At 50.7% G+C, this 26,745-nt stretch overlaps 1 protein-coding gene across 11 annotated transcripts; it reads right to left on the minus strand.

Annotated features, from left to right (window-relative positions):
* Nucleotides 1–167: 167 nt before the first annotated feature.
* On the minus strand, nt 168–24,913 carry HPS1 (HPS1 biogenesis of lysosomal organelles complex 3 subunit 1). 11 transcript variants are annotated; one of them, XM_045438511.1, is made up of 20 exons: nt 24,793–24,913; nt 23,254–23,374; nt 21,365–21,481; nt 16,712–16,849; nt 16,353–16,495; nt 15,837–15,945; nt 13,545–13,705; nt 12,962–13,064; nt 12,288–12,386; nt 12,095–12,164; nt 10,094–10,149; nt 8,614–8,781; nt 8,339–8,518; nt 7,193–7,254; nt 6,519–6,653; nt 6,370–6,435; nt 5,131–5,275; nt 2,925–3,038; nt 1,344–1,426; nt 168–858 (listed from the first exon to the last, which is right to left on the minus strand). In XM_045438511.1, exons 3-20 carry the CDS (start codon nt 21,479–21,481, stop codon nt 696–698), a joined length of 2,112 nt encoding a protein of 703 aa, XP_045294467.1. In that variant the 5' UTR covers nt 23,254–23,374; nt 24,793–24,913; the 3' UTR covers nt 168–695. The 11 variants fall into 11 exon arrangements, with proteins under 11 accessions (XP_045294467.1, XP_045294461.1, XP_045294465.1 ...); XM_045438505.1 differs by having other exon boundaries at nt 21,365–21,539; XM_045438509.1 differs by having other exon boundaries at nt 21,365–21,539; nt 23,254–23,365; nt 24,793–24,881.
* Nucleotides 24,914–26,745: the final 1,832 nt, after the last annotated feature.

The following is a 26,745-nucleotide window of genomic DNA, read 5'->3' on the forward strand; positions in this document are numbered from 1 at the left end:
AACCCAGGGCACACAGGGGTCGGCTGGCATGTTTTCAAAAACCTATACCTGGGATCCACAGGCCCAAGTGACACAAACCTCTGAGCGGGGGCTGGGAAGGAGTTGAGACAGAGCAGGGTGCAAAGGGGCCAGACTGCTGGGCACCAAGGACAGCCCAGGAGCCCAGGCACGTTTGGCTTGAACCACCACCACCAGCATTTATTGAGCACCTGCCACGTGTCCGGCAGCCCTCACGGCCACCCTGAGAGGTAGGGGCTATCGGTGGAGGAAACCTGCCCAGGGTCGTAGGGAGGAAGAGGCACAGCGTGAATCGCAGCCCAGCTAGGGCGGCACCTTTCATCTGGAGAAGGAAATAGCTTCGTGAGGGAGCTCTTTCTCCACTCCAACAGCATGAGGAGGCATCTTCAGACACCTGCAGGCACTGGGGACTTCCTGTCTCCTGGGGATAGATGGAGAGGCAGATCTGAAAGCAGCCGTCCCAGTTCTAACCTCGCAGCCACTACTGTTTTAAGGAGACCAAGGGACCCTCTCTGGCCTCCCTCCTCCTCCAGAGACAAGGATTTGGGGGTTTGTTACTTGGAGGGGAGACTAGTCTAAGGGGTTTAAGAGACCCCGGGGACTGTGCTATCCCTAGGTGAGTGCTATACGAGGGGACCAGGATACACACAGACCGCGCCGGAGCACTGTGCCCTGGCCTAGAGCAAGGGGACGCGGGAGGTTTCCCACAGGCGCCGGGCCAGCTCGCCGGCCTGCTGCACCAGCACGTCTGTGGGGATGACCGACAGGTGGAGGGCCAGCAGCTCATGGCACTTGACAGCCTCAGCGGGATGGCCCTTGCTATAGTAGCGCAGGAGCTTCCTGGAGGAAGACGGGGGACAGGATTCAGGTACGAGGCCGCGGCAGCCCTCCCAGAACCAGGGGCCTCTCCCAGCACGGCACAGGCACTGCCACCTCGCGAGGCCCCAGCACCTGGCTGGCAAGGCCTTCCCGCCCCTCGCTGACCTAACCACAGGAGGATCAGCCCCAGGCTGCACGGGCCACCCCCTGGGGTTCCCCGTGTGGGTCTGGTGATGGCAGTGTCCAAGCTAAGGGATGCCACAGAGCCAGCGGGGAAGCCCTAGGGCCCCAGCGCAGATGCCGGCAGATGCTGCCGAGAGTGTGGGAACCAGGAGACGGGCAGAAACCTGGGTGTGCTCCGCGCCCACCCCTCTCTCACTGAACACGGGGCTGGGCAGGAAGGAGCTTCTAGGGGGGCATTCCTGAAGGAGGAGCTGCTCCTCTATGGGGGAGTGGCACTTATCTGGGCACCCACTCTTCCCAACAGTCTTGTAAACTGGGGTCACCTGTAGTAGTCTCCTCCCAGCACGCCGATGGAGGCCGAGTCATCCGAGAGGACGGGCACTTCTATTATCTGGAGTTTGTACCCCTGAGGAGGAGAAACGTCTTGAATGGGAGGTGGAGGTACGGTGGAAAGAACATGGGCACGAGTCAGACACCATGTTCAAGGACTGGCTCAGCCCTGCTTGGTGAGTGCTTGCTGTTTGGAGCTCTTTTTGCATCATTTTCTCATCTGTGCAGTAGGAATAACAGTAACCACCCAGTGAACACTGGAGGTGACGTATATAAAGTTCCGAGTATCCTGCCTGGTCCACGTGTGGTAGCCGTCACTTCCATCAATGGGAGCACCTGGGTCAGTGGCCAGCATGGGTTCAGGAAGGCTGCCAGGAAGGCGACCCAAGGAGGTGTCATGCAGGGTCTGGAAGGGCAACACATTATCAAAAGGCCCAACTCCCTGTTTTGGAAGTGACAGAAATCTCCAGGGTAGGATGAGGAGGAGAAGGAAATTAAGACCTGCTGGGCAGCTTGTGTCCCAGTCCTGGTCACGGGGTTCCTTCCAATGCCCACGTGGGCACTGTGGGGCCCATCGTGTGGGTGAGGTGCCCTTGGCGTATTAAGTGGCTGCCCAAGACGGCACAGGTGCAGGCAGCCCCCACAGCCAGCTCTGTCCCCCACACTTCTGCTTCAGTCTGTCACTCTGTCATGCCAGCCACACACACGAAGCCCTGTCTCCCCCTAGAAACCCAGGTAAAGGTTGTACACACATCCTGGGCACCGAGTGCAAAGAGGAGCCTGCAGGTCAGGAGAGCCGAGTCTGGGCTCTGGCTTCATCATTTATGATCCTGGTGGCTCTGGCCACGGAGTTTAATCTCCAGGCATCAGTGTCTCGATCTGTAAAACGGGGCCAGTGATACTCGCCCCCAACCATGGCCCATGGGAGGATGTGAGGTTGCCAGAAGAGTGGTGAGGGACCCAGTAAGCACCCTACATTCCGGAAAGCACTGGCCATCGCTCTCAGGCCAAAAGGAATGGCCCCTACAGAGCTGGAACACAAAACAAAGAGAAACAGGAAAGAGAAGAGAGAGCATGAGAGAGACACCAAGCTCCCATGACCTGTGCTTACACTGTTGAAACAGTGAGTCTAGAGAGAGAAATATGGGAATAGGAGGCCATACTATCATCTTCACCTCGGGCAGGTTGCTTCACTGCTTTGAACCTCAGTTTATCCGCCTTTACCCTGGGAATGACAGTGTGCCATGCTTCGTTAAGAGCGGCTGTCAGCTGATCACCAGACCCCGAGCAGCCCTTCTCAAGGGGCACACACCCATTCGTCCACGTGTTACCTGGACGCTGCCTTGCCTGACAGCCTGAGCTTTTCAGACGGCTGGTGGAGGGGTCACAAGGCGCACATGAAAGTGGGACCTCTGAGATCCGGGTCCCAAAGGCTGTGCTTACCTGTCAGTCCCACTAGGGACAAGAATTGATGAAGAGACAGAGGGACTGAACAGAGAGCAAAAGAAGAGTATCAGAGTCAGCAGAGAGAAGAGCATTTCAGGATGGCCGGCCCCAGGCCTGGCCACACCCACCATCTCGTTCTCAAACCACAGGAAGTAGGAGCAGCAGAAGTCCCCCTCTCGGAAGAGCAGCGTGGTGTAGCCCTTCTGCAGGTATCTGCGGGCCAGCCGGATCAGAGACCAGACCTGGGGAAACAGGGAAAGTGCTCGAAGCTGCCCTGCCCACCATGGCCTGCGGGGCCAGCCCCCTTCCCACAGTGGGGCTAGGGCTCACTCAGGCTCTTGCCTCTGGAAGAAAAGCACTCAGAGAAGGAGCTCTCGGTAGGCCAGCGGCTGCTCCTTCTCCCCCTTTTCCTTAGTGTCAGGGCGTGACCTGGGTCAGAGCAGGAGCTCAGAAATAAATTATTGGATGGATGGACTAGGACGGATTACCCCTCCAAACACTGTGACAATAAAATATACATAAAAACACGTAAAGTAACTTTACACCGAAGCCATCCGTTAGTAAACTGATCACCAGACCCCGAAAATCGCCCAAGGGCATTGTTAAGTTAGTAGAACAGGAAATGAAGGTGTGGCCACCCATTTCCCACCCCCCCCCATCCCCTCCAGGGCCCGCAACTCTGGCATAGGTTCTGTGCCAGGAAGGTGCTGGTGAACTGTTGGAACACACTGAGTACCCTGAGTCAGGCATGTCATCTGCTTCAGGGGTGAAGTCCCAACTAGGGTTCACCAAGGAGTTTGACAGAAACACAGTGACCGGGTGCTCATATGGGCTACATCCCCCGGGCGATATTCTCTTGCCTCATTCAAGGACTTCCTAATGTTGACTGTGAACTGCCCACGGGAGGGCAGCCTGGACAGCCTGGGTCCCCCATTTCCCAGGGCTGCAAAAGGCCTGATGAGCTCTCTCACCAAAGAGCTTAGCAGAAGGTATACATGATTCACTGCAAGCCAGACCACAATGTCATGTCTAATTACATCTGCAAACAAATACATGGATTTGCTATATTTTTCAGGAAAGCAATCTGACAACAGGTATCAATAACCTTAAAAACATTCCTCCCATTTGCCTTAATAATTCCATTTCTGGGAATCCATATTGAGAAAAGAATCAGAGATGAGGGCAAAGATGGACGCACAAAGGTGTGCACTGCAGAATTATTTATGACCACGAAAGCCTGGAAACAATCTAAATGCTCAACGTTGGGGAAATGGCTAAGGAAATTATGTTACGTTCACATGATGGACTACTGTGGACTTGTTAAAAATCATGTTTATAAAGAATTAATGACATGAGGAAATGCATCAGATGGAAAGTGAAGTGAAAATGTGGGTAAACACACTGCATACACAGAATATGCAATTATAACCAAGGACAACGAGCTGCACAGAAAAACAGTGAAAAGAAATGCGGCGAGAGAACTCCAACAACTTCCAGAAAGATGGGTGAAGAGGATGGTATCAGTAAATGCTCAATGAATTGTATCATTTGTGCCATGTACTGTGCTAAACAGTCAACATGCAGCATCTCACGCATCTGTAATCTCTGCAACTCCAGGACGTCAATAGTATCACTAGCCTTTTACAGATGAGGACACAGGACCTCAGACTAAGTAATACCTCAACCCCACAGCCAGGGAAAGGCAGAGCCGGCACAGGCCTTCTGTTGCCCTCTTTACTTTAACCATTGGCATATACTTTCTTTAGACAACTCTAATATATGTTTATATACTATGCTACATGCTATATATATTGTATATAAATATACCTATACTAGTTTACTATGAAATAGTCAGTTAAGGAGAATGAATACAGGACCCCCCAGGGAATGGTTCTTCAGTACAAACCACCTCCTGTTAAATCGTGTATCCAAACTGACTGACCTTGTGTCTCGTCCTCCCACGTGAGTTAATTCAGCAAATACTTACTGGAATTTATTTAAGCCAAGCACAATGTTAAGTCCTGGTCATTTCCCCCTTTGAACCCACTGCCCAGATGTGCTTATGCAGCATATTAGAAGACACCCAGGAAGGTGCCCATGTGGCCCCGAGGGCCAGGGCCCTAGAGTGACAAAGACCAGCTGCTAGCCTTAGGAAGCCACGGGCAGCTGGGGGCAGATGCTGACAGAAGAGTACGGTACCGGTTAAGGGGGGCGGGGTGCGCTTGGGGCCTCACGGGAGCCCCAAGGGTGGGGCATCAGTCCTTCCTGAGCAGGGGGCAGGCCGCACATCTTGTCCGACAGGGGTGAAGAGTACCCGGGCCGGGCAATGCTTACCTTGGTTCTGATGAAGGCGGCCAGCGGTCCCCTGCCCAGTTCTGATGAAGTCCTTTTACTACTGCTGAGGGAAGGGGCCACCATCTGGCCGGTCGTGCGGTCCACATAGATGAAATGCACCAAGCCTGGGAAGTCTTCTAGGTAGGTGAAGGTCAGAGTTAAGGTGCTCATAAAGCCAGGGACCAGGGAAGGTGCTACTCTGTCCTCCACCTAGGATTCTAGCAAGGCTAAGCAGTGGAGTCAGGAGACCAGGCCCGCCAAGCCCTCCTTTCCCCACAGGTTGCCCTGTCAGTCAACCCCTGGTGTCCCTGTTTTCCTGGATCTCTTTACCTCTGAACTCCCCAGCGCTGAGAAATTCTATGATGCAAATAAAATGGATCCCTTGATACTAGCACACTTAACACAGGGAATTCTGGACCTAAGAGCAATAGGGTATTGTTTGTATTTTATCATTTTCATGAGGGATGAGCTTAAATCTTACATGTGGTGAGGCTGGTGTGAGAGCAGAGTTACCTAATGAATGAGCCTAGCTGACTACCCAACCCAAACACCTCGGCGTGGTTTTGTTCATCTCTCCACACATCACCTGTGAAGCTGGAAGGTTCCCACTGGAGAGGGGAACAGCCAACATGGCAGGGTGGTGGCTGCTGGCTAACGAGGGCCTCTGTCATCCCTTTCACCCGCATACCACAGGCAAGAGTCTTGGGAGATTGAAGGCCTGACACTTTAGAGATCTTAATACAGGAAAGACTCCTTATATAAAGTTCCAGGGAAAATTAGTATTTGATAAAACTAGTGTTCCAGAATGAAAGGGTCAAACAGGTCTTGCAGATGGTTTTTTAAACAGGGATAAACATATTTGGTGCAGGCCTCCTCAGAGCCTTCATGTCCCACTGTGTATTGCGACTTCTAAGGAAGACGTGGCCTCTCAAACCTCCCTGACCCCAGGACCCCTGCCCGCCTGCAACACCTGTTACCACTCCGCTGGCTGGACGTCAACATAAATGCTCTCTGAAGCTATGAAGCAACTGTGGGACAGCAGGGGTTTGTGAAGTTTCAGCCTTGGGAGTGTTCCTACGGACAAGACACCCATGACAACATCTCCTATCATTTTTCTTTGAAGAAGCTGAGGCGGTGGAACGTATACACTCCTTTCAGAAAGCCAGCAGTCCTTCAGAGTGGCAGGTGGCGGGGACAGGCAGACGTGAGGGGCTTCTTGGGGCTCAGGCATCAGGATATGACACCATGGTGATGTTCCTCCTGCTCTTCACCAACAAAAAGTCCTTCCAGTCCGTCAGCTTTTCTCTGCCGAGGAAGCAGGGGAGGCAGGGTGTGGTGCGGGGCCCCAGCTCCCACTCTGGTGACCCAGGCGCCACACCCACACTTACTGCATGAGTGTCTGCACCTGGTCCTGCAGCTGCTGGGGCAGATGCGGGCCTCCCCGGCCCGGGGCCGCGGACAGGAAGCTGAGACGGTAGACGGCGCAAAGCTGCCGCTTCACCTTCCCACACGCCTGAAGCAGCCTGGACACCGAGAGAGGAGAGCATGACAGCACGAAGGGCCCTGGAGGGTGGGCCGTCGCAGGTGTGCCGAGGACACACACCTAGGACCACCCTTCATCCCAGGAGTCGCCCCTGCTCCTGACGGGCAACAGACAGCTGCTGAAGCACACCCTTGCCCTCAGAGGGACAGGGCAGCTCCCCGGTTTTCTGCCAATGTGGTGCCTGTGTACTTGGGTTGAAGATTCTAGAATCTCCCCCCCCGCCCCCCGCCCCTATTTTTTTTTTTTTTTTTTATCAAGAAATGAGGGAAGTGCGCCCTTCAGTGCTGGAGCTGGGCACGATGCTGAGCCTCTGTGCCACGTTAAGTTCTCCAGGCTCTCGCCTCCACCCGTAACTCCTCTGCTTCCCAGCCTCCCTCCAGCGTCTAGAACCGGACTCCACTGTCCTGAAGCCCCCTCGGCCCTCGTAAGCACCTTCCTGAGCATTCTCTGCCTCTTGGCCTGGAGGAAACTGTCCCTCTGTCCACACGACTCCCCCCATCCTCAGAGGCCCCCACTCACTCCCAGGACGATCCGGGTTCGCTCCTGGAGAAGGCCTTGCTCTTGAACTCCAGCCAGGTGCTCTGTAGGAGGACAGAAGACAGATCAGCTTCCTGATGATGTCCCCACAGTGCGGTCCAGGGGACACTCTTGCGATGTCGAGCTCTGAGAGGGACCCACGCTCCCTGACTGCTCTGTATTTAGGCTCAGAGCACATCTGCCTTCACATACTCAAAGCTGGCTCTCCACCAGGTCCCCCCCAGCTCTCTGCACCCCCTAACACACCATTCTATTCACTCAGCAGGCACTTCTTTAAAGAGCAGTATCTGTGTGGCAGGCACCGGGCTCACTGCCTAGCTGGTACAGACATGTAAAGTAATACTCTCAGAGTGACAGGTGAGTGCACCAAAGAGGAGTGGACACAGGGCAGGCGCCGGGGTGCTGAGGTGGGTGAGCTCCTCAAAGGGGGACTCTGCATTCTAACCCAGTGCTGTGATGGCCCGCAGCACGGCGAGATGCTGGGCAGACTCCTCAGAGGTACCTGGGTCTGCCTGGGTCTCGGCTCCGCTCACTTGCTCGGCCTCCTCTGATCCTTCTTCTCATTTCAGACCCACGTGCACTGCAGCCACAGCGCATCTCAGGTCCTCAGACGGACCCAAGGACCACCAGCTGTGTCCCTTGGGTGGCCTATCCCTCCTGAACTTCCTCTAGGCTCCCGGCATAGCCTGTGCTGTTGCTACTGCTTACTTAGCATCGCTAGACCTCATCTCTGACCTGGGCTCTAAGCCTCCTTCCCTGCCCCGCCCAAGGTGGTAGACTGTGTCCTGCATTTCCGTGTGACCTGACACAATGGGAGGGGTGCCACGGGCAGGCGGCCAGCCCTCACGGAGTCCTAAGGCCAGGCTCTGGTCCCACCAGCTGAGTAATCTCGGCCAAACCATCATCTAGGTGAGCTCCAGTCTCCTCTATACCATGGGAATTACAATTCGTGTTGTGCCAAACTCACGTGAAAATGCTCTGAAAATGCTGCTGTAAGTTTCTGTTATCATTTCGTACTGGGGGAAACAAGGGTTACACACCTACGGTGGGGCAGGGCCAAGGCCTAGAGGCTCCTGAAGGCCCTGCCTCCTCTCCCGGAGGCCGGCATGTCTGGGAATCAGGTCTCACCTGAATCTCTTGCCCCCCACGATTCTTGACAAACTTGTCCATCCTCTGGCGCAGGTCCCCCATGAGGGGGTGGGACCGCAGGGTGCTCCCGGCCTCCTGCCCCTCCTTCAGCTTCTTCTCCAGGAGGGAAAACCCGTCCAGCAGCTGGTACAGGACCAGGGCCAGGGGGGTGTTGGGGCACTAAGGGGAGGAGCACAGGGCAGGATGAACGGGGCAGCCTGTGGGGAAGGCGCCCAGGCTGGGGCATTGCCGAAGCAGGTGGGGGTTGCTCATGCCTTGGTCAGGAGCACCATGTTGATGCCGGGCCACAGGGGCAGGCAGTACATGGTGTGGGGCACCATAGGGCAATAGCTCTCTTTCACGCTGGCATCCAGGAAAATCCTTCTGGGGCTGGAAGGGACCGGGGAGTGAGGGACCAGGGTCTGGAGGGTGTCTTCAGCGATCTGTGGAGAAAAGAGCCATCGGTGGGGGAGCCGCCTGGCCTCTGCCTCACATACCTACCCATGGTTGCCCATTCGCTGTGCTCCCTGTGAACCATGGGGATAAATACATCAGCTCCAAGAAATCCAGTTCTTAAAAGTCCCCGAGCTCTGTCACAGCGGCCCCAGCAGCTCCAGGGCTGCTACTGTTTGTCTCCCTGTTTCTTCTGAGCCTTGCGGCCCAGAGTCAGGTCTGGAGGGCAGGCAGGGGCCATGGGCAACAGGATCTGGGGAAGGTGGTAGAAGAGACACTGAGAAGGCAGGAAAAATGGGGGTGGGGGGAGCTCCCTCCCAAGCCTTCACTCGGACAAAAGCATTTCAATAACGCTGTTATCCTACCCACCCTCAGAGCATCGGTCGGCCAGTACCATGGAGGAAAATTGAGGCATAGATGGGCTAAATGAGCCGGACTCCAGCCTTACTAAATGAGTAAGAAAGCCTCTGGTGGGGAAAAAGCAGAACATTGAGATCAGCAGAGATGCCACAAGCCATTGTCTATCAGGATGGCACAGCAGTCCTAGCTAGAACAGCAAAATAACTGGAGACAGCACACCAGCTGTGCCGCCGCTCTGCTAAATAAGGAGCACAGGCACGTGACCGACTTCTTGTTTTTAAGTTTATTTATCTTGAGAGAGAGAGAATGGGGGAGAGGCAGAGAAAGAGAGGGGGGAGAAAGAGAATCCCAAGTAGGCTCCGCACTGTCAGCGCAGAGCCTGACACGGGGCTCGAGCTCACAAACCGTGAGATCACGACCTGAGCCGAAGTCGGATGCTTAACCGACTGAGCCATCCAGGCACCCTGGCATATGATGGCCTCTTAAACAATCCTTAAAAACCAGTGCTAAGTAAATGGAAAAACGTTTAAGGAAAAAAGTGTAATGAAGTACATTAGGACTCAGATTTGGTAAATGAAAAAAAAATATATGCAGTGTGTAAGTACACATACATACGTGATTGCACGTATATAAAATCATAGGGAAGATTAGAAGGGAAACACCCCAAAATCATAATAGTACTTAACATCTGGGAGAGGATTCAGAGTGCTTTTTTACTCCTTTTCCATACTTTTGTATTTCCCAATTTTTCTACAAGAAGTATATTTACTATCTAATTTTTAAGAAGTATTAAAACTTAAGCTGGACTTTCACTCCCAACAAGTGTGAGGAAGGTGGAATTTCTCAGGAGCTGAGGTCACCCTTCGCCCAGCACCTGCCTGGCCCCTGCCTCTGGGATGAGCTCTGTCCACTCCCCCCACCCCTGCCCCAGGAAAAACTCACCTGGATCTGGGGAGCATCGGTGGGCGGGGTGCCCCCATCCAGCCAGACAGTGCTGCCTACAGGACATAGGTAATAACATAACATGAATAACATGAAAATGTGAATAATGGCCCAGCAGCATGTCAGGAGGGGAGGATGGGGCGGAGTACCTGGCAGGGACAAGAGCACTTAGTATGGGCCGGAGCAGCATGGCCCTGCTCAAGGGACCCCAAACCGGAAGTACAGGGTGAATTCTGCAGTCTCAGGGCTAAAGCAGCCTGGGGAAGAGAAAGCTCATCCCAGGGCCGGCTGCTGGGTCCAAGTTCCTGAGGATGGACCTGGCAATGGCGCCAGGTGTGTTCCTCAGCAACCCCCCTCCCAACGTGGGCCCCTTAATCCCCTCCGCCACTCCACCCTCCAGACTCCTTCAGGTCTCTATCACAGCGCCTCTTCACCAGGAGGCGGCAGTCACATTTCCCCAGTTACTCAGTTGGCAAACTCGGAGCACCTACTATGTGTAGGGAAATGAGCTGGATTTCCTTTGCCAGCCCAGCTCACAGAAACTTACTGAACCCACTACCTATCTGAAATATTACATGTTTGTAATAACATCCTTCTCCCTTATACTTCATTGCAAATAACGGTCATCTATAATCATGTTTCTCTAGGGAAGCCTGTTTGTATGTTTTCAAACACCTGATTTACAAATGAATGAGTACAACTCAAGCCATTTGTAAGCGGTGAGTTCCAAGCACTTTGAAGTGGCATTATTTACAGCTTTGAGGCATAAAGACTAACCACTGAGAAAGAGGCCAGGAGGAGGATTGTGATGAATGAGGGAAGGGAGCAGCAAGAAGAAAGGAGCTTCCATGATCACCCCAAAGCAGTGTTTCTCAATGTGCTCTGGGCTCATGGAGAGCTCAGAGAGCTGAGGGTGGCTAAGGACCCTCAGAAATGTGCAAGCCTATAGGAGGTGGTGCATGACCTCAGAGGTCCCAGGCTCCCTGGAGCCCATCCAAGGACTTAAAGTTAAGAACATCTAACCCACTGGTTTTCAACTGTGGCTGCACATGAGACCTTTTAAAAGTCTTGATGCCCAGGCCACATCCCAGACCAATTAAGTCAGAATCTCTGGCACAGGCAGGCCCAGCTTCAGCAGTTTTTAAAGATCCCTAGGTGAGCCAGCCCCCTGTGCAGCAGGGCTGAGAACCACTGTTCTAACTTAAATCTGTGCATAGTACTGGTTCCCACTCTGATGCTCACTGGCTTCTTGGGGGAAATTTCTAGAAGTATTCACACCTGGGGCCCAGTCTGTGGACTATATAGCTTAACTGGTCTGGCTGAAGCTGCCTGCATGATTCTAATGTGCAGCCAATGTTGAAAACTGGTGGCTTAAGGGTACCACACAGTAAATTCTGTTCAAAACTCAGTCCCTGAGAAGTTTCTTCTCCTGAAATCATGGCTTTTTTCTATCAGGTGAAATGAACCATATGATCCTTCCTTTTCCCCTAAGAAATTCACAGATAAATGTGAGCCCATTTAGAGGGACTATAACAGTACAGATTTTGGCTTATCTGTTTTTTCTAAGCAATGTTGTCAATTTTTTTTGTTAGCAACATTTTGAATGTATATATTTTTTTATTGTTTACCCACCCAAATACTCTGGAAAAAACAGCAAAGTACAGAAATGTTTCTATTTATAATTTAAGTCATTATACTTGAAATCAAATGATTATTAATTTTAGTTACTTATTAATTGATTACAAGAAAATAAAGGCAGAGAATATACCTTATGGTAAATAAATTTTTAAATGAAATCAATTTGTCACAAAAAGCTTTAGGACTCATTTGAAGGGCCATCCTTGAATTCATGCCAGAGCCAGGGGGGCAGGGGTTGGTGGACAGAGCAGGACCCACAGGAAGCATCAGGCTCTAGGAATCTCTGCACCTGCCCCTGTGCCCTCACAAGGTGATGCCAAGGGGCCTCTCCCCCCTCCCCTCCTCCTCCTCCCTGGGCCTCACCTGAGCTCTGTTCTCCAGGGGAAGGAGCTGGTGTGAAGTACTCCTCAGGGAGGGAGAAGCTGTCTGTGTCCTGTGTGTGTGGGGGGGGGGGCGGGGAGGCAAGAGGGTGTCTTGGGCTGACAGCCAGGAGACCCTCCCACAGGCGGCTCAACCCCAGCCCCTCTCCCCTCTGCAAGGTGGGTCCACCACACACGGTTGCTGCAGAACTCCTCCTGGTGGGGGCTGCAGAACCAGGGCTGCAGGCCTGCTGCATGGGGATGTTCTGGCTGCTCCGGGGCCTCCGTGGACAAGGCTGCCATAGTCAAGGAAGACCTAGTTAGACCGTGTCTGACCAGCTCCTCCCCACAGAGCCCAACACCTCAGAGCACAGCCTCTAACCCTCTGTGCCTCCCACGACAAGGCAGCCACGGGCGAGCTCACTTTCCATAGAGGTTTCAACTCTAGGTAGCCTGATCTGTCTCCAGACTACAGAAATTACAGAAATTCCAACACACTGACAATCAAACCACCACCACTGAGGATAATGGGGATGGCGGTAAGCGAAGGTGCTGGCTAGCACTTATCAGACGCCCCAGGCACTGCTGGGCTCTAGGTAAACTGTCCCCTTCACTCCTCCAAACCCTGTCCCACTGCACAGATGAGGGACACGAGGCTTAGAGCAGCAAGCACTCCAAAAATCTGCACTTTTCACCGACTAAACCGCATTCTAGAATTCCTGTTACATCTGAAAGCAGCAGAAGTCGAGCCCAACCCCAGGACCAGTACTGTGACCCTGAACTACGGCCTCCCTAGATTGCCTGCCCAGCGTGCTCCGGGGGGGGGGGGGGAAGGGTGGGTTTGGAGCTGCCCAGGGAGCTGGCCTAAGACCTGAGGGTCGTCATCCTCCACTGTGCTCTCACTGGGGTAGAGGTCCTGAACCAGGAGAACGAGGGCGAGGAGGTCGGCTGGCCGCAGGGAGCTGGCACTGTGGCTGCAGAGAGAACAGGCAGCTGTCAGCACGTGCCTGGGGCACGGGGCAGTGGTGCATGGGGCAGGGCATCGTAGCGCGCTTCCTGACTTCAAGGAGTATGGGAACATGTCAGCTGACCGCATCCTTCTTGGAGAAAGGCAAGGTGCAGATAAAACTAACCAATTCATTAATTCTAAAAATAAAACTTGGTTGTGTTAAAGAAGAAAAACTACCAACGAGAAATCACCAGGGACCAGTAACAGCATGTCAGGAAGTTCTAAAATTCAGATTTGGAGACAGTGTTCCAGAAAGACATAATTCAGAGAAGGGAATGAGCTGAGAGGGGTCACAAACTGAAGAGTCTGGGGAGGCTTCATGGAAGAGATGGGTCTTGAAGGTCTTCTTGGCTGGGGAGGTGGTGCTTTTCAGGTAGAGGAATAAGGGGCAAGGAGGAGGGGCTGGGGGGCCTCTGGGTCACTGCCTGCTGGGACCAGGGCTCACCTGGAGTAGAAAGCCAGCAGCTTGGAGTGCACGAGCAGGAAGGCATGCAGGGCCTCCTCACCGGCCCTCTCAGGGCTGGAGTTGACAGCGTGGATGACGTGCCGCTCCAGGGCCTCTATGCACAGCTCACAGAGCTGAGGGTGAATCAGCCGCTCCACAGCCTGGCCAAGGGTGAGCAGGGAAAGGAAACCACGTCACCGACCACTCTCTCCTGCTCCAGGTCCTGGCTGGTGGGTACATTCGCTCAGTCCATGCTGAGTGCGTGCTCTGTGACAGACACTTGGGAACGGGGAGACTCAGACCACCACGGTCCCTGCCTTCCTGCAGTTTATGGTCTGGTCACTAGACTCCAGTGGATGAGACAGATAATATGCAAGGAAACGGACAAGATTAAAGCCAATTCTAATAAGTGCTGTGTAGGAAACACACGGTAATGAACAGCAGACCTACTTGGGTAGGGTATTTAAGGAAAATGTCCCTGCAGAAGGGACCTTTAAATTGCTATCTAAAGAACAAGAAATCCTATCAGAGAGAGTGGAGGGGGAGAATGCTGCAAGCTGAGAACAGAGCATGTGCAAAGGCCCTGAGGTGGGGAGAGAGTTTGGAACAGTGCTGTCCAACCAATATATAAGGCAAGCCCTATGCATAATTTAATATTTCCTAGTAATCTACATTAAAAAAGTAAAAAGAAACCGGTGAAATTAATATTAGTAATTTATCGTGCCATTTCAACATATAAAAGCATTATTAATGGGGCATTTGATGCTCTTTTTTTGTACTAAGTCGTCAAAATCCAGTCTGTATTCTACATGTACGGCAGAACTCAATTTGGACTAGCTACCTTTCAAATGTTCAATAACCAAATGTAGCTAATGACTACTAGACAGAATTAAATGTCAAGCACTCTTGAAATGGAAAGAAGTCCCAGAGGGTCAGTCCCCAGTGAGCAAGGCCAGAGAGGCACGAGATGAGGCTGGGGTGAGATCCACGGAGGCAGATCACACAGGGCCTGGTAGGTTCAGGAAGGAGTTTGGATTTTATCTTAACTGCATTAGGCCAGCTCTTACAAGAAGCTCTTCTGGATGTCTCCGAAAGAGGTGACCATGTCATCCTTCGTGCCACCTTTGATTTTGACAGGAAACCCAATATGGCACAACCAGAATGCTTTGTTGGACGTTCAGGTATATATGTCTGGCTCATCTCCTCTCAAGGGCAGGGACTGTGTCTTTATTCATCTCCATTCCCAGGGCCTGGCACACCTCTTAGAATACAGTGGGTACTATACATTTATCAGAAGAGTGAGTAAGCGGGGCGTGAAAATGAATCCTTCAGATCTATTTTCCAGTTCACTAATTCTCTTCCTAGTTATGTCTCATCTACTATTTAACCCATCCCTTGAGATTTTTATTTTAATAATTATGTTTTCATTTCTAAAATATCTATATGGGTTCTCTTCTGGCTTTTATGTCTTTAAATATTTCACAGTTATTTTATATTCTGTACCTAATAATTCCAGGATATCAAGCTCCTTGGGATCTAAATCTACCGGTGATTGATTTTCCTCTCACTCGTGGTGGCTCATTTCCCTGTGCATCTGACTGTTAATTGTGAGCTCATATTCGTTTGCTCTTCACCTGTCCTCTAAAGCAGTGGCTTTCAAAGGGCAGTTCCTGGACCAGCATAATCGGCGTCACTGGTGAACTAGTCAGGAATGCAAATTCTAGAAACCCCCCCCCCCCCAACTATGAGAAAAGGGAGGCCCAACAACCCCTATCTTGCAAGCCCTCTAGATGATTCGGATGAACACTGGAGTGTGAGAACCGCCACTCTGGAGAGAATTTGTGCTTGTCTCTACGGGGAGCCCGGGAGTCTACCAGCAGTGACCACTTGAACTCCTCAGGTCCGGGCTTGACCAGGGAGTCTTGGGCTCAGTCCCCAGTGCTGCTGGCCTAAGTTAGTCTTCTGGTGGTGGTGTTATCACCATCTACACTCAGGCAATCTTGCCTTTAGTGCTGCTTATTTATCACTGCTTTCCACAATTTACTGTGAGCTCAGAATGACATGAAAAAGTCTGTTGTATCTAGGATCTGTTTTATTTCAGGAAACCCCATCAGGGTGTCCAACCCACCACGTGACCACAACAAGGCGCAACCTTCTAAATGCACGAGGTTGAGGGTCTGCCTATGACCTCACTCATGATGGGGATGTGTGTGTCAAAACGTGGCCTGAAAGCTACACAGCCCTCTGACCTGACACTCCTCTGGCCTGAGGACTCCCACGCCCAGTAGTCACCTCCACGGCGAAGCACTGTTCCTGCTCACGCAGGCGGCCATAGGTCCGCAGCAGGCTCTGGAAATGCTCCCACACTTGCATGCGCCGCTCCAGGTCTGGGGGCCGCAGCCTGGGGGCAGAGCAGGAAAGACCCATGAGAAAGCTGCTTGTCCCAACCTTCAACCAAAGGGGCATAGTCCTAGAAGACAGTCAGGGCCAGGAGAGCTCACGCAACATGAACAAATGAGTGGGAGGGCCCTCTAGGTACAGAAGGGCCGAGTCCGGGCTGTGGCCGGGGCCATAGAGTGGGATGGGCACGGAATCAGGAGTCGGGCACCCAAGCAAATCACTTCACTTCTCAGTTTCCTTCACACACAGACATATGACATGAAGCCAGCCTGAGAGATCCGGGAAGGTACCAGGAAGGAGCCAGGAGGAGAGTGTGACTGGCCAGTTTCACAGAGGCCGGACACACCCTGCACAGCCTCGAGAGGGTGCTTAGCAAAGGATCTAGAGGGGACCGCCACGAGGACTCACTCCTTCCGGATGAGCTGGCCATCCACCGTGACCAGACCAAAGTGTACTTCGAACAGGTACTTGAGCACACACAGCTTCTGCCGCAGGTCGCCCTCACCTTCCGTGTGGTCTCCGTTGATGGCAATAAACAGGCATTCTCCAAACTGCAGGCAGAGGGGGCTGATGTCAGCCAGCCCCAGGGGAGCCCTCCCTGTCCTGATCCCTGAGGACAGTGAGGGGAGGCTTAGGTCCCAGGGGACTTTGAGAGGGCGCAATTTCTGCCTTATGAAGGAGTCTAAAGTTCAAGATCAGGGAGAGGCATGTGGACAGCCCACAGAACTGAGGGAAGAGGAACATGGGCCCCAGAGCTACACGCTCACCAGGTGAAGGACATACAGGTAGTTGCCATTTTCTGTTGAGAAGCAGGTGTATGTATCTGAGAGCTTCTCCAGCATGGTCATGGAGGAGATGATCACTGGGGCTAGCAGGGTGCTGAGCTGGTCCTCCAGGGCGGGAAGCTGCATGAGGGGAAGGAAGTCACACTGCTCAGAGTGCCAGACCATGGGGACAAAGGCACGGAAAAGACCCGAGCCTTGTAGCAAGGCCTCTGCTGTTCAGGCTCTGAATCTAGAAGGAAACACTAAGGAATTAGGCCACATCTCCACAGTGGAATGTCTGGGGCATTTAATGGGAGAACTGAATGACTCTAAGGAAGTTCTCTACATAACCCAAAGTCCATGCTTTTTGTTGGCAGTAGGTCTACGTTGGGGAACATATCCTAAGGAAAGTGATCTGGGATGGGGCAAAGACACACGCATATAGACGTTCACTATGGAATCATTTACAGCAGCGAACAACTGTAAAAAGTGTAAATGCCCAGTGCCTGGGAAACAGATAAATAACAGTCCATTTAATGGTGGAAGAATATATAGCTATGTAAAATACTGGAGTGTTTCAATGACATGGAAAATTCCTCTGCTATGATGTCACGTTAAAACAAAAAAGTGAATGGTCTGTATTTTAAAATGCATAGAAAAAACAAAGTATTGAGAAAATATTAAGAAAGGCAACACTATTAAAGTTATTCCTCCTGGCAGAGAGAATATGAGTGATTTGCCCCCTTTTTATGCTTCCATACTTTCCCTATTTCCATCACAAGCCAACCTTTACTTCTACAAGATCTTCCTTCAACCATTCTCTCTGCCTTGCAAAGAAGGAACAAAATAAATAAAAACCAAAGAGAAACTGAACAAATTTGGTGACAATCTGCAACTACAACTGGCATGAAGCCAGTAGAACGGTCACCACTCAAACCCTCCATACTGGAATGACAAGAAAGAAGAGGTGACCTTCCCTACAGTGATCTCCGGAGACCTGAATCATGGAGAAAGCCAAGTCCCAACTCTGAGCCTGAGAAATCTGAAAGGAGAGGAGTAAGACCTTGTCTCGAAAAGAAAAATAGGCAACCAGCCAGGGGCAAAGTACAGCATTTACAACAGGGCCAAGACGCAGTACCGTGGCGGGTATTTTCTCCCAACTTCCTCAGCGCTCGGGAACCAAGCTGTGTCCAGCTGCTGCGGGAGTCTGTCAGTCAGGATTTAGCAGTGGTTTCTGCCCATCACTCAGGCCCCAGCTCAGATGGCTCCTGACCACCAGGCCACCCTGCCCCCACTGCTCCCCACCTCTCTCTCTGTTTAACTTCTTCAGCCCATTTATCATTACCTGCACTCATGAGTTTATTTGCCACTGGGTTCACTGTCTGCCCTCCCTCTTTGGCCCGAAGTTCCACGAGAGCAGGATCATGCTATGTTCATGGCTTCACCCCCAGAGGCTGGAGCATAGTAGGTTCTCAATGAATATTTGTTGAATGAATATCCCTCCACATAGGCAAATGTTTGTTAAATTATTCACATGCCACAATTTTCTTGGACTGTCATCAACAAATTACGCTAATAGAAAGTCACTTAAAAATCTAGATTGTGTGTACAGCAACTCATTTTTAGAGTAGCAGCTTTTTCTGCAGGTGTAGCAAAGCAAGAATTTTTTTTTTTTTTTTTTTTTTGGTTGGGGAAGGTGAAAATATTTGGCGTAGGCAGAGTGTAAGGGAATTACTATTACTTGGAATTATAAAGTGGTACATTATCTTTGAATGGCTTCTGAATCAACGTTTCTATTTATAGGAAATTATCCTAAGGAAATAATGAGATGTGGGATCAAATTCAAGCATAAATGTTCCCTACAGCAATAGTTTTAGCAAAGTAGAAGCAATATACATGCCCAGGATGGGAAAAATGGTTAAATAAATGATACATTTATTTATACACTGGAATATAATGCTTCCATTAAAATTTATGCTTTTGAGACTATTTAACACAAAAGAATAATGCTTTTGATATAATGGCAAATGGAAAAAAACAGGAAATAAAACTGTAAATGTGGTATGATCCCAACTACATATAAAAGATAAAGACCCAAAGGAAATACATAGAAAAGCTAATAGGTCTGGTGCTAGAATTATGGGTCATTTAAAAACGATTTCTCTGTATTTCCAAATTTCCTACAATTAATTCAGTTATTTATAGAATCAGAAAAAAAATATGTGTCGTATACATAAAAAATAAAACTTTAAAGACAATTTTTTCTTTACATCAGTCATTTAGGAACTGAAAAATCAGGATTTTGCTCCTTTCCAAGGTTTTTGATAAAGAGGAAGATAAACACCAGCAGATAATTTGCTTCTTTTATTTTATTTATTCATTCATCTCTATACTGTGTGCCTTTATGTCAATATTATGGCAGGTTCCAGAGATATAGAGGTCTACTGATGGTTTGCTTCTTACATTTACCTGACTGAAATAGCAAAGAACTAAAATATATAAAAATTCTTAAAAAAAACTATATGTGTTGACTGCTAAAAATAAAAGAGCCTAACAAATAGACTTGCTTTTTAGCTTAAATAAAACCACTAAAATGTCATGATCTCTGATATCTTTATTCCTAAAGACTGTGACAAGAATATCGGCGATGTTGAAGTGGATTAACCCGCTGAGGTGGAACTGGCTCAACGGGTAGTTAAGCTCAGCAGAGCGAGGAGGGGGCTGGCAGGCCACCAGTCTGTGCTGCTGCAGAAATGCAAGAACGCTCTCTACTGCTTCCCCTGCAAAGATTTTTAATACGAAATTCACCTGGAAAAAATGTCCAAGATAAATTACCCCTTTAAAACATAGAGTAGAAATTATTAGTGGAAAATGACAACTATCTCCAAGCTGTAATATTTCAGTGTTGCCCTGGATATTCATATGCAAAAAATAAACTTTAATCCATAATTGCCATCATATCCAAAAATTCAAAATGGATCATCAGACCTAACATAAAGCCTAAAATGATAAAACTTCTGGAAGAAAATACAGGGAAAACTCTGAGATCTTGGGTTGGGCAAAGATTTCTTATATATGACACCAAAAACATGATCCCTAAAAGCAAAAAAATGGATACGCTGGAGTTGTCAAATGAAAACTTCTGCTTTTTGCAAAATACTGGTTAGCGGATGCGAAGGCAACACAGAGTGGAAGAAAATACTTGCAAAAAACCTGTACCTAATACAGGACTTGCATCCAAAGTATGTAATACTCTCAAAAGTCATTAAGAATAATAAGAAATAACCTACCCAAGACATAGATGGGCAAAATTTGGACCGATTTCAATTTAAGAAGATACAGATGGCAAATAAACACATGAAATGATGTCAAAATCATCAATCATTAGGACATGAAAATTAACAGACAATGAGATTTCAATCGATACCTAGTAGAATGGTGAAAATGAAAAAGACTGACTATTGCCAAGGGTTAGCAAGGATACGGAGGAAGTGGAGCTCTCTCATACATGAGGAGTGGACTATGAAATGATACAACCCCTGTGGAAAAGTTTGCTAGTTTCTTAAAAAGTTGGGGCGCCTGGGTGGCGCAGTCGGTTAAGCGTCCGACTTCAGCCAGGTCACGATCTCGCGGTCCGTGAGTTCGAGCCCCGCGTCAGGCTCTGGGCTGATGGCTCAGAGCCTGGAGCCTGTTTCCGATTCTGTGTCTCCCTCTCTCTCTGCCCCTCCCCCGTTCATGCTCTGTCTCTCTCTGTCCCAAAAATAAATAAACGTTGAAAAAAAAAAAAAAAAAAAAAGTTAACATATACCTACACGATCTAGCCATTGTGCCCTAGGTATTTTACCCCTGAAAAATGAAAGGCGATGTCCATACAAAGACCTGAACGTGAATGTTCACAGCTGCTTTATTTTTAAGAGTCAAAAACTGGACAGTCACCATCAACGGTACACGGACATACAAACTGTGGTGTGCTGATACAATAGACTACCTCCCGCTCAGCAACGACAAGGAATAAACTATTGATAGACACTGCAACATGGATGAATCTGAAAATTATGCTGAAAGAAGCCAGACCAAAACCAAACCAACCCTGAGAATATACCGCATGCCTATAAAATACATTTATATAAAAGCCCATAAAATACAAACTCATCTACTGTGACAGAAAGCACATTGGTGGTTGCCCAGGTTGGGGGAGGTGAGGGAGGGGTCACACATTTTTGAGATGGTGAGTATGTTTATTTTATTGATTGTGATAGAATCACAAGTGTGTGTATCTCAAACTGTACACTTTGTATAGTAGGCCAATTATACCTTAGTATAGTTATTTAAGAAATTAATGTGTTAAACTTATGCTAAACTTTTTAAGTAGAGAAGGCGAGGGCACCAAATTTCTCTGTTGTGTGATTAAAATTCTACCTCCTCCTCCTGTTCTCATGTAGCCTAAGGGGCCCTGGTGGAGTAGGGGTGAGGTCACTAACTCGAGAGCATCAAGAGGCCAACCTCTGAGGATGAGCAGCTGGGTGTTTAGGATGCTGGGCCACACGCACCACCCTGTTAGTTCCTCAGGCTGGGCCAGGAGTGGGTGGACAGGTTCACCCGCCTCCTGGTAGTTCTGTGCTGTTCTCTCCCATCCTCCCCCTGCCCTGCACTCACCTCTTCTCCCTCATTCTCCGGCTGCCCAAACTTCAGCCGAAGACTCTCTTCAAATTCCTCATCCGTCCAGTAGAAGAGGACCTCTGCACCTTCTGTGGCCACCAAAACACACTTCATCTGACAGGGAGAAGCAAGCTCAAGGTCACCTCCTGGCCCCTTCATCCACAAGCTCGGCCTGAGTAATGAAAACGATCACAATCCCAGCAGATACCTACTGAGCCGGCACAACTACAGGGGCCTTCCTGGTGTTATTTCGTCAGACCCTCACCACAACCTGATGAGGTAGGAATCTTTAGTTATTCTCATTTTTTAGAGCAGGACCTAGCACAGCTTGGCGTGGCAGAGCCACTGGGATTTAAACCCAGGCCTAAGGCTGGGGCTCTTGCTTCTGTGTTTTCCAGCCTCTCACCAAAGTGTCAGACTTACCATGGGCCTACCGGCACCAAGCGTAAGGAAGGACCCAGCTCTCGATCTGGACATAGAAGAGGCAGGCAGTATCATGGCTCACGGCAGACGGTCAGTGCCTGGCCTAGAATGCAGGGAGGCTAGTGCACCTCCCTTCAGGCAGTTCAGAGATATCCCCAAGGCAAACACATCTCCAGAAGACAAGCTTCAAAGCCCATGAGGAGTGGATTCAGGATTACATAATTTTATTAACAAGCTGCTTGTGCTCTGGGTAGAAACAGAGGCTGCCTAACCTTGCCCACTGTGCATTCTCACACCTGCTTGGCTGCAGCTTTCTCAGCCTCATCCCCCAGCGTCTCTGGCTCTTCCAAAGCACCTTCCCCACCCCCACCCCCCACACACCCTCTGTGGGGCACATTTTAATGCCTGATTATATAAAATGTGTTTCATTATTCATCAGTGGGGAGATTCTTAACCCAGAGCTTCCCACACTATGCCTTTCATTCCTGGGGCACAGCAAGACACTGACCTCTCAACCCTTGGGGCAGCCTGACCACGCCTGGTGAGGCCAGAGCTCTCAGGCCAGCTGCCTACAACTGAGAAAACCCCAGGCAGGGGCTTCACATCTTCTGTGCCTCAGTGAGCCACACGGGCATGATCACGCTATCTGTGTGCTAAGACGTGACAATGACTAGGGGACTCTGCTCTGACTGCCCCACGGGTGGATGTCCAATTTCCACAGGATCATAGCATCCTGAGGTCTGGGACTCCGTCACACTCTTCAGGATCCCCTATGTGCCCAGCTTAGTGGCACTTACTGAATTCCTCCCACATCTCCGGCTGCTTTATCAACTCTAACTCAGAGCACCTGGCCTCAAGGTGGTTCCACCCCAGTGAAAGAGTGCAGCCTATTCCCATGGAACCACAAAACACAAGGCAGAGACATGGAGGGCAACTGAACATGAAGTAAAGGTTGCTGGCTAAGGGCAGGTGGGCCTGGAAGAGACTGTTCTGGGACACCCAGGTGAGGGTGACAAAGACAGGGGTTCAAGGGGCCAGCCTGATGGGAAGGGAGTGTGTGTGCTGGGCAATGGAGGGCTGCAGAATGTGTGGCCAGGAGCAGAGAGCCCCCTGTAGGCTCGGAAGCGTGTGGGGAGTGACACACTGGTCACGGATGGGTGAGGTTAAGGTGACGGAGGCCGGCTGTCCTAGTGTGGGGTAACGAGGGTCCATTCCTTGGCGGAGGCCAGGACAGGAAGGGGCTGACTCAAGAGGTATAGCTGGGAGTCACAGGCCTTGATGGCCCGGATGCAGGGGAGGGAGGAGAAGATAGGCTAAGGTGACATCAGGAGGAAGAGCTGGGGCAGGGTTCTGCGGAGTCAGGGAAAGCTCAGTCTACTGCCCGCCTCATGCTGTGTACATCCCATGGCCCCAAAGCAGCCCTGGGGTGGGTGCCACCTGCCAGGTCGGGCAGGATCATCTACCTTGGCAAGGAGCACACCAGAGCCTCCAGACAGCCAGGGGTTCAGAAAGGGCTGCAGCAGACACACTCTCGGTGACTAGCTTATGGAGAGCGGCAGCACAGCATCTCAGGTCCTGTAAATGCTTAAAACAGAGAGGTCATGAGGGCAAGCAGAGCCTTTCATCCAACTGCTGCCCATTTCTGGGAGGACAGGCTGGTGAAGGTCTCTCTCTCTGGCCCTTTGGCAGTCTGCTTAGGAGGTGCCCGGTACCTGTATCCCGCTCACCCCTGGCCTCCCACAATGGGGAAGAGGAACCGGCCAGCACAGTTCTTTGGACATAGCAGATGCCCACAAACATTAATTCCCACCTACTGTTTCCTTCCAGGCACTCTCATTTCACGTGGGTCACTCAGAGCCATGGTGTGGTCTGCAAACCTGCCCTGAGCAGCCCCAAGGGGCTTGCTATGAGTCACTAGACACACAGCACAGCCGTCCCAGGCCCACAGGGAAGCAGTCCGAGGAGAAGGGGAGTGATATCCCAGGAGGATGAAATAAACCAATAAAAAAGGCGCCAGAGACGGGGTTCTAGTTTTGGCCTGACCAAGGCACTTAACCCTCTCTGAGCCTCAAACTCCTGCTGTGAAACAGAAACCCTTGCTCTGCCTCCCTACACGGTTATAGTGAAAAGACAGAATAACCAGGCAGGAATCCCTTAGCAAACTCTTACATGGACGTGGGCTTATTTATTATTCTTATTTCCCGGCCTCCCTTTGTCAAATAACAGGGTGAACTAAACTGGTTCCAGAATCATTCACATTTTGATAAGAGGCAGGAACAACATAAAGGTGTAACCGAATTAGGAAACCAAACGTTGTAAGCAAATAAGAAGCACAAAAGGGTTTTTAGGGGCTCAGCATCTTTTGCAACGTGAGACTTGCTACATCACCGGCATAACTGGCCTAAATGACATATTCCCAGAAAAAATGGAAATGCTTTTCAGTGGACATTAGGTTCTCCTTTTTTATTCCAAAAAGCTGTTGAAAGAGAACCTTACTGGTGTCATTTTATGATTTCCCTGTTCTCTCTATCCTGCTCTAAAGAGGCAACACAGGACTCACTGAAGGCCCAGATGGCGTCGGGCCAACCTGGGGAAAACCCTCAGCCCCCATTTTCGCCACCTTCCCCAGCAAACCTCCCCTAAGGCCTCGGCGCCTGAACCCGCTCCGCTCCGTCTGGGCCCCCCGCCTTGCCCCTGCCGGGCTGGAGGGCCCAGGAGACACGGCAGCCTTCCTGTCTGCCCCTCACTCCACACTTTATGCAGCCCCTCCCAAAACCCCGCGAAGCTCACAGCTACACTGGGAAGAAGGCCCGGCTTGGGGTTCCCTCCCAACTCCGTGGCTGCAGAAACTTAGGAGAAGCAGAGGGCCCAAGGCCAGCGGGGCGGGGCCGGTGCGGCCGGGGTGGGGCCCGCCCCCACTTCCGGGAGGACCGCGCAGGGGGCCTCGGAGGGAGCCCCGCAGCCCGCGGAGGGACCGGGAGGGCGGCGCTCGGACCACGTACCGGCTAGCCGCCCTTCACCGCCAGACCGCCGGGCTCGCCGGCGCGCTTCCGGGTGCGGCCACGTGACCGTCCGCGTGACACCCCCGCCCGGGAGGGGCTGGACGCGAGGGCGGGCCCGCCCCCGGACTTCGAGCCCGCCCCCGCCCGGCGTCGCCTGTGCCCGCGGGTCAGTTCGCTCCGCCTCGCTTCTGGACTCCCTCGGCCCGGGCGCCTGCTGTTCAGCGGCCACGTTCTTCTTGCGGTCGAGGAGCGCGCCGAGGCCTGCGGAATTGGGGGGGTGTCGCCCACAGCCGTCAGGGACACTGGGCTTGCCCTTCCGCTGGCTTGAGCTCTAGGGATTCCCCACCGAGGCATTAGGGACAGGCGCATTTTAGCCCCGTTTCACACAGGACGAAAGCCAGGCCCAAGAAGAACAACTAACTTGCAGAGGGGCTGAGTTAGGATCAGAACCCAGTTCTCCTGGCTCCCGCAAGGTTCCTTCCCACCCTCTGGCTTTAGCTGCCTTCCGTGACTGTTTTCCGTGGCCTGAGAAGACACGGCCTGCAGAAGGGCCTGGTTGTACCCACAGTGCCAACCCTTGAATTTCTTTATAAAGGTTCTCAATCCGTTTGGGGGTGGGGTGTACATTAGGGGCTTTGTTTAGAACTAGTGTTTTCAAGATTTTCTTAAATTTGTGTAATTAGAAGGGCTGAAGTGTGGGGTTGCTGATGAAGATCATGGAAGGGAGTAAATTACTTCGGAAGTCACCCCTCAGTGCCCTGGTGCTGCCAGGGGGCTGTGGGTGCAGCCCAGCAGGGGATGAGTTGTGCGGACTGGCCGTCTGGCAGATTTGCATACACCTTGGGGAAAGGCGGGGACCAGGAAATAATGCTCCCACCACCTGCAGACAAAGGGAGCCTCGCTACTCCCCGCCCCCCCCCCACCCCTTTCTCACCTTAGGGCCCAAACCTTCCAACTGCCCGCCTGCAGCACCTACCCGCTACAGACATGGCTCTCCGCAGTCCATGGTTGAGATCCCTCTGTGGGCTCTTCATCCTGCTACACTCCCCTTGATTCTCTCCTGTGGTAGGTTCTTCCTAAGCAGGAATTTCAGTGGTTGAATAAATTCCATCAAATGGATATGTTATTATTCACTCTAACCGCTAGTAGTTTCCATTTCCCACCAGCAATGTATGAGGGTACCAATTCTCCCCATCTGCCCCAACACTTATTGTCTGTTTTTATTTAGCCATCCTGGGGGAGGTGAAGTGATATCTCGTGATTTTGATTTGCGTTTTCCTAATGACTAACGATGTTCAGCGTCTTTTCATGTGCTCTTTGGCCATTTGTATATCTTCTTTCAAGAAAAGTCACTAATTCAATTTCTTCTCCCATTTTAAAATTGTCTTTTTATTATCAAGTTGTAAGAGTTCTTTATATATTCTGGATACAAATCCTTTAGTAGATACGTGATTTGCAAAAAACTTTCCCCCATTACGTGGTTTGGTTTTTGTTTTCTTAATGGTATCACTTCTGGCACAAATGTTTTCAATTCCGTTTAATCCTGTATGCCCATTTGTAATTATGTCCGGGCTTTTGTGTCAACATAAGTTTTTATCTTACTTGGGTGAATATTTAGGAGTAGGGTGGCTGGGCTGTATGGTAAATATCTGTATGGTATGGACTGTATGGTAAAGTGCAGGCACCATTTTACATCCCCCTGGCAATGCTGAGAGTTTTCGCTGCTCTGTAGTCTCCTTAGCACTCAATATTGTCCTTTATAACTTTAGCTATTGTAGTAGGTGTGTTGTGATATCCTACTGGGGTTTGAATTTCCACTTTCCTAATAACAAGTGATGTTGAATTTCTTTTCATGTGTTTATATGCCATGTGTAAAGTGTTCAAATGATTTGCCCATTTTAAAATTGGATTGTGTTTCTTCTTATTACTTATAAGATTTCTTTATATATTTGG

Source organism: Leopardus geoffroyi, chromosome D2 (assembly GCF_018350155.1).
Source record: "Leopardus geoffroyi isolate Oge1 chromosome D2, O.geoffroyi_Oge1_pat1.0, whole genome shotgun sequence".
Lineage (NCBI taxonomy): Eukaryota > Metazoa > Chordata > Mammalia > Carnivora > Felidae > Leopardus > Leopardus geoffroyi.

Bases quoted from the DNA above. Each gene is read 5' to 3' on its own strand.
- HPS1 (XM_045438505.1), bottom strand. From the start codon at position 21,526: ATGAAGGGGCCAGGAGGTGACCTTGAGCTTGCTTCTCCCTGTCAGATG. The intron at 12,387-12,961 runs GTCTTAGGCCAG...TGACTATGGCAG, and splicing joins TGGAGGATGACGACCCTCAG to CCTTGTCCACGGAGGCCCCG. The intron at 8,782-10,093 runs GTGAGTTTTTCC...TTTTCTCCACAG, and splicing joins CCGATGCTCCCCAGATCCAG to ATCGCTGAAGACACCCTCCA.